This window comes from Nothobranchius furzeri, chromosome 1 (assembly GCF_043380555.1).
Source record: "Nothobranchius furzeri strain GRZ-AD chromosome 1, NfurGRZ-RIMD1, whole genome shotgun sequence".
Lineage (NCBI taxonomy): Eukaryota > Metazoa > Chordata > Actinopteri > Cyprinodontiformes > Nothobranchiidae > Nothobranchius > Nothobranchius furzeri.
Window position 1 is genome coordinate 27,126,685 of NC_091741.1, and position 7,117 is coordinate 27,133,801.

General features: G+C 46.2%; 1 protein-coding gene across 1 annotated transcript; it reads right to left on the minus strand.

The window, feature by feature from the left end:
• Nucleotides 1-1,078: 1,078 nt before the first annotated feature.
• On the minus strand, nt 1,079-5,380 carry LOC107389596 (type-2 angiotensin II receptor). Its single transcript, XM_015966229.3, has 2 exons — nt 4,578-5,380; nt 1,079-4,104 (listed from the first exon to the last, which is right to left on the minus strand). The coding sequence occupies exon 2, from the start codon at nt 4,047-4,049 to the stop codon at nt 2,817-2,819; it is 1,233 nt and encodes a 410-aa protein (XP_015821715.3). The 5' UTR covers nt 4,050-4,104; nt 4,578-5,380; the 3' UTR covers nt 1,079-2,816.
• Between the last annotated feature and the right edge of the window lie 1,737 nt (nt 5,381-7,117).

Below are 7,117 nucleotides of genomic sequence, written 5' to 3' on the forward strand. Positions count from 1 at the left end.
AAAACTTTATTGCCTGCTGTTTAAGAGGGTTTTTAAATCTTTCCCAGCATGCATTCTCTAACCACAGATTCACTAACGCTCTCAGCTGCTTGTCACCGCTGCATCTTCTGTTAAACATGTGTTTAGGAAGCTCCCAGCTGCTCTGCCACACACAGACGAATCGGCTAATGAAGCTGTGTGTGCAACAAACACATCATGCAATCTGTCCCGTCACTTGGAAAAGTTTTGTGTCAAATTAAGAGTCTGGTGAGTGTTTTGGAGCCGTGACTTGCTGTGAAGTGACCTGCCACCATGAGGTGTGGAGATTTGTTTGTTTTCATGTTAGAGCTTCAGGAAAAAGACCCCTCTCAGAGGTTTAGGATGTGATTCTGACATTCAACAATGTCTGAAAGCTGCTGTTTATTTTTCAACTTCTTTATGAAGATATCATTTCATCTTTTACCTCCTCGGAGCTGCAGCCGGCATGAGTCATCCATCTGTGCCTGAGCCCAGTTTTCCTTTGTCTCACAAAGATCATGAGCAGTGGGAATTTGGGCCTTCTGTCACAGGATGCAGCCATCTTAATCACTGCATCCGCAGCGTTTTAGCACCACCCAGTGGTCAAATGTGGATTAGCATTCAAGAAAAAGGCTGCCCTGTTAATGTGGAGCCACACATGTTGAGGTGAACGCAGCCAAGTCTAATTAAAACATAAAAGTGCAAAGACGGGTTCCACTAAAGCAAACATATTTGGCTTTCAGCTCAGGGTCGATACAGAATGCTGTGGATCCATATCGGACACAAGCAGCAACAGAGGGACCATCGATCAGCTGACAGCCTCCTCGACCAACACAACCAGAACTAGACCGGAATACATCATGAGAACATTAGTCTGAGATTACGATAGTATCTATCTTTGATGGGAGGAAACTGATTGGGGGAAAATAGAAATGGTTAATCTGCCGAGTGGATGGGAATGTCAGCGCTCTTCATTTCCAAGTGAGAAGCTCTCAGTCACAGCTGGAACTGGGAAAATGAATCTCAAAATGGGACCGCAGTTTTCAAAATCTCCAAACATCAAACAAGCACGTGCCATAAATATGAGACATATTCTTTTTATATATGCTATGTGAACCATCAGTATTACAATAAATGACTTGTGGTGATTACACAGATAATATCTTGTTTACACACACACACACACTAAAATAATCATGGCAAAACCTACTGAGATGTCTGGTTGATGATTGGATCTTATCTCCTGTGTTCGTGGACTAAACAAAAGTAGCACAAATTCATTTTTAATAGCATTTCCTGAACTTCTCATCTTGAGTTTTTCCCCAGTATATAAAACCTTTATGTGAAAATTAGCTTTGTCACAGTATAAAATACAACATATATAATAATTTAATACGAAATACCTAAATCAAGCTAGCTGCAGCCAAAGCTAGGTTCACCATTTAGCTTGTTTTGTTTTTCCCTCATTTGAAATACTACACTAAAACATGACATGTTAGCTTAACTTAGCATAGATGAGAGGGGGTAGAGGGGAGTGCTGTCAATCACCACCTCTGTGCTGCTCTCTCGGTGCACCAGGCGATGCCTCCTTTAGGCGCATTTTTCTAACATTAAGTGCGGGTGAAGTAAGACTCAATCCAGGGTGTGATTCACCGTTTAAAGATACGCTACAAACAAACTGATTCACAAACATTCCCGAGTCAGACAAGAAATCATGCAAAACCTCTCAAGGTCAAACATTTCTTCAAACCCAACAAACGTGGTCCTTTGTCCTCTGGACACACCACTCACTCTGTGATATTGTGGCAAGAAAGTCCATTATTCTCTTAACTCTCCACACATGGAAAGAATATCTGATTAAGTTATCCTTAGGGCCATTACAGTTATCTTAAAGAGGGCCTAGGATGCAAACCAACATTTTCATTACTGATGTTGAATAAAGACAGCTAGGGTGGTCAAAAGTAACTGGCCAAAAAGTCAAAGCCATGTGTGACCTACTTCTGTCAACTAGAAATATGAAAAAGTTGAGAGAAAAACTGTTCTGATCAAGCCTTCCTTAACACGTCATAAGGAGGAGCCATTCCTCCTCAAACCTGCGTGTCTCCAGTGTTGTAGGGTCTTCTGGGGAAACCGACCAATCAGCAAGCAGTTCATTATCATATTCATGTCCTGGCCGAGTGGGAGGAGCAAACGGCTCTTTTCACAGCGAGGATGATTTAGGGGTTTTAGACTGGCCAGTATCAGAGCTCCTGGGACAGACGAAAGCCAACAGAACATTTCTTATTAGAGGCTCAAAGTTCTGTTGTAGACTTTTGATTAACTGCATTGTAGCGCCACTTTAATCCTTGAGTTTGGGGAGGGGTGAATCGAGACAGAAATCTGTGTAATTGTGTCGCTTAGGCATTCCACATTTATCAAGTAGCATTGCTTTCCATTTAAAATGCTTTACAAGACGTGTGTGAAGCGTACTAGCAACACTCTTCATGTAGCTAGCTCTAAATACTGTGACAGCTTAACTTAGGTAGCTAACACTTTTTAAAACTCTTGATTGTTTATTTTGTCTCCAGGATAGTCCAAAACATTACATCTGTTAGCCTTTAATGTGCATTTACATTAGTCCCTTTTACGGTTCGGTTTGTGATGTGTTCTTTAGACTGTGCCGTGTGTGTGTGTGTGTGTTACGTAAAACCAGGACTCCTCTGTGTCCTTCAGCATCTGGAGCTCAGCCTGGTATTCAGCAGTGACATTCTTAGATTAAATGGTGTAAAACTATAGGAGGGAAGACTCCATTTCCTGGAGCTGGAAGGGGGGAAAGTCTGCTAGGGGTGACCAGGGGTCTCCACAATTGCCAGGTCCTTCAGGTCACTGAGTTTTCGAGAAAAGGAGCTGAGCCTGGTGCTGAAGGAGCCTCTCTTCTGGCTGTGCTCCTCTCCACGAGCCTTCAGACAAGCACACAGGCCCTTACACAGGTCCCCAAGGCGGCCTCGAAAATGATTTCCAATGAAGCAGTAGAGAATAGGGTTGATGGCGGAGTTGGAGAAGCCTAAGCTAAGGGTGAGGGGGGTGAGGTTGTTTAGGGTCCAGGTTATGGAGCAGCCATCGAGCCACCCTTCACTGTTCAACACATATATAAAGGTCACAAAGCAAAAGGGGAACCAGCAGAGGAAGAAGGCCAGAACCACAGCGGCTACCGTCCATAAAATCCTCTCTACTCTCCTGGTCATCTGAGGTCGGCCCTCGCCAGAGCTCGCGATGAAAGTGGCGGGTTGCTCTGGTTGACGGTGGCCTTCCTGTGAGGGCATGTTTGGGAGGTGTGATGGAGGCTGCATGTTCACCACGCCTCTATGAGCCCACAAGTGTCTCCCGATGGCACAGTAACAGCACGAGATGGCAAGCAGAGGAAGTAGGAATCCCAGGAGGATCTTCATCAGGACCAGAGCCAGAAACCAGCTACGGTCAGGGTATGCGATCACACAGGCATCCACATCAAGCCCCTCCAGATGTACAATGTTCCTCAGAGCCAGGTTGGGAGATGAGCAAGCACATGCCAGAATCCATACCAGGACGCACAGGAAGCAGGCGTGTTTGGTGTCTCGTGCACTCAGCGAGCGGAGAGGATGCACAATGGCCAGGTAGCGGTCCATGCTCATGCATGCGATGAAGAAGATGGATGCATAAAGGTTGAGGTTGAGGATGGCTCCACAGATCTTGCAGGCTGCTTGTCCAAAGGGCCAGCTGTAGCCCCGGGAGTAGTAGACGGCCCAGAGCGGCAGAGAAAGCAGGAACAGCATGTCAGAGGTGCACAGGTTCAGCATGAAAATGTCAGCCACTGTCCTCCTCGAGTTATTGCCACAGGTCAACACGAACACCGCCAAGGCATTGGCTATGGTTCCCAGCATGCAGATGATGCTGTAGATGGTGGGGATCACGGTAGTAATAGGTAAAGGAGGCCAGTCTGTGCAGAGGGGAGCTGGGGTGCCGTTCACATAGACCTCTGCTGCTGAAAAGGGGGAGGAGCTGGTGTTGAAGAGGGAGAGGTTTGGGAACGCCATCGTGGAGCTGGATGTTCTCCTGCGTCAAAAGACTTTCTCAGATTTCCAAGATCAGCTGTTAACAAAAAATAAACAGGTGAGGGTTTAGATGACGGGCGCCTTTTATGGACAACCGTTTCTTCGTGCAAAAATCCTGAACTGGCTCTGGTGCTCATTACGTGTCGTGTTTGATAAATAATCACAGAAGGAATTCATTACACCATGCGTTGGAAAGGGTTTTAATCATCTGGCTGCCTCCTGGATTCCTGGGAAAAAGCTGCATCGCATCAATGGCTGAATTCATTAAACATTCATGAATTAGGAACAAAAGATTGGACTTCATTTTAGATATAATAGGTTGAAAGAAACCCTAAAAAAAGCCACAGAAATATAAATGAAAATGGAACGCACCAAGGGAAATAATAAATACCAGCAGATCAAACCAGGCAGTGGCTTCAAGAGAGTGGTAGGAAGGTTAATGTAAGTGACTACACATCAGAGGAAGCCTACGGTCGTGTATCCTGTCTCATTTAAACACGATAACTTTACCTGAGATGTGTTTTGCCCAAAAAGTGAAGCTGGTTTTCAGTGACTCTCTTGGCTAAAGTCCATGTCCGTGTCCTGTCTCCTCTAGGAGAAGTCTGCCCAGCTGACTCCCCCGAACTCTAGCATGCCTCTGAGTTTGTGTACAAAGCAAACAGGCTTGAGGCTCTGAGAACCCAGGCGAGGTTGGGGGCTCATATAGCCCCCTGCAGCCCCTTGGTGGTTACACAACAGGGAAGCTGCTAGACGTCACAGCTCCATCATTGCAGAGGGGCTGGACGACACCTGGACAAGAGCCATCCCGATCACGCTTCCATCGCTTCGTCCTCCCTCTCAGAGCTTCTGCTAGAACAGGCTAACATTTTAGGAAATGAAGTCAAGATGTGCGTTAGAGTCAAATCCGCACGTCCAGTGGATGCAGACACGTGCTCCAGCGGAGGTGTCACACCTTAAGGTCTGCAGCAACGCTCCCCCGTGGGACCTCTGACCCAACACATGCAGGATTTCTGTTAATTAGCTGAACCTCTGATTGTGTGTCCTGTTCGCCCTGTGAGCGGTCAAGTAAGCCATGGGAAATATTTACTGTGTCTCAGAGGAAGTCCAGCCAGGCAGTGGAGCAGAGGGAGAAAGGAGGGAGGAGCAGCGTGGAAGATGAATGAGGAGGAGGACAGGGAGTGAAGATGAGAGGGCAGAAGGAAACGAAAGCAGAGATTCCCTCCAGTGGGTTTTCATTAGATCCTCTGGTGGGAGTTGATGAGGGAGAGGCAGAGCACCCAGTCTGATTGCATCACAGCCCCTTTGATCAGAAGCAGGAGTTCCACCCTGCGCTTGCGTCTGCACCATGGTCTGCACGTACGCGCCTACGCTTCAGTCCGTGGATGTGCTCAATCGTAGCCTGGCTTGCATTCATGGAAGCTGCTCGTTTCAATGTTAATGTTAACATGTCTGCACAACACGGTCCATTGAGCTTCTGTCAGGACGTGACATTCTGGTGCTAACAGCCGTGGGAAAGCTGACAGTGAGGATGAAGGATGGAGACGAGACGAAAAGCTGCAAGATTGTGAAGGTCGACAATGAAGAGTTCAATTGTTGCAGCCTCAACAGGTGTGAAGTATCGGGGGTGCGCTGCATGATGCAGGACCGCCCAAATGAAACCGTGACGCTTTGCAAACCAACTATTCTGTATACCACGTGTCCCGCCGACTGGCATGATGTGTATGCACAGTTGTTCTCAAACGTCTTGGACGTCTGTGAGGATTCTGAGAGAAATCTCAATCAAAATCATGCAGAACACCCATTCCTTCATCCCTTAACCCAACACTATCTAACTCACTTGAAGAACTCGGTCCTCAGCCTTGTGAGAGAGTTTAAAACTGGAATCAGGCCTCACAGAGAAAGACACGCTAAAGCAAACATAAACACACAGACCGTCAGGAACCAAAGGTCATGACACGCAGCAACTAAAAACAGACGTTTATGGTGTCGTGCTGGCCAACAGAAATAGCAGATAACAGAGGGAAAATGTCCGAGCCTGTGGCGTCCTTTCTCTGCAGCACAGAAGACTTCAACAGTATTTTTAAGTTTCTACACGGGCCCACAGCTCAGGTACATCCAACCTTATCCAACGTTCCAAATCAGGTTTCACATTCAAAACTCAGCGTTATCTGCTAAACCAGATGGTTCTGACATTATGAAGGTTCTGTTGGAACGTTATGAGCAGGGATGTCCCGATACAACTTTTTCACTTCTGATAAGTTACTGATATCAATCCGATATGATATCAGCACAAATCACACATATTTTTACCTATTTCGTAGTGTGGATTATATGAAAGGCTCGATCAGGTGATATGACTCAATCGGAGAACAAGAGCCAATAACAGTAAGCTCTGATGCAACCGGCCTTCAACCAATCGATTTGCTTCCCACCATAAATCCCGCCTGTTTGGTCGTTGTCCAACATTCGGCTTGTTGTGGTGAAAATACACCGGGTATGAACCTACACAGAAAAGGCTTACACATATTTTATCTTAATATTTTAGCAGATATTACCCAAAAAAACATTTCCTCAGTCATATGAGGAAGATCCATGTCAAAATCAAGCTTTTATTTACCTTTTTCTCACTCAGTATAACAAAGATACAGAAAAGGAAAAGGCAGGAGAGGATTGAGTGTCGCACCGTGGGGGATGTGGGATTCAACACCCACACTTTTCTTATTGAGATCGTTTTCAACACCCACACTTTTCCAGCCGTTTTGCTCACCTCCACACCAGTCTGGTTTCTCTACGTCGCACTCACTCTGTTTGCCTCATCTCCTTCTTCACCTCCGCTTCTGACAGCCGATGTCGGGTTTCCAGGAGAGCAGGAGAGGGAGGGACGGAAGAGCTCGACTGAATTCATAATTTTACATCTTGACATTAGCTGTACAAAGTGTGAGTTTGATAAAGTGAAGAACAACAATTTGCAGAGGTTTATAACTGGCGCGGCGCCAGGTTTTCATTTTTGGGTGGGCCACGGTAGTTTTGGACGGACCTTAATAAGCAGT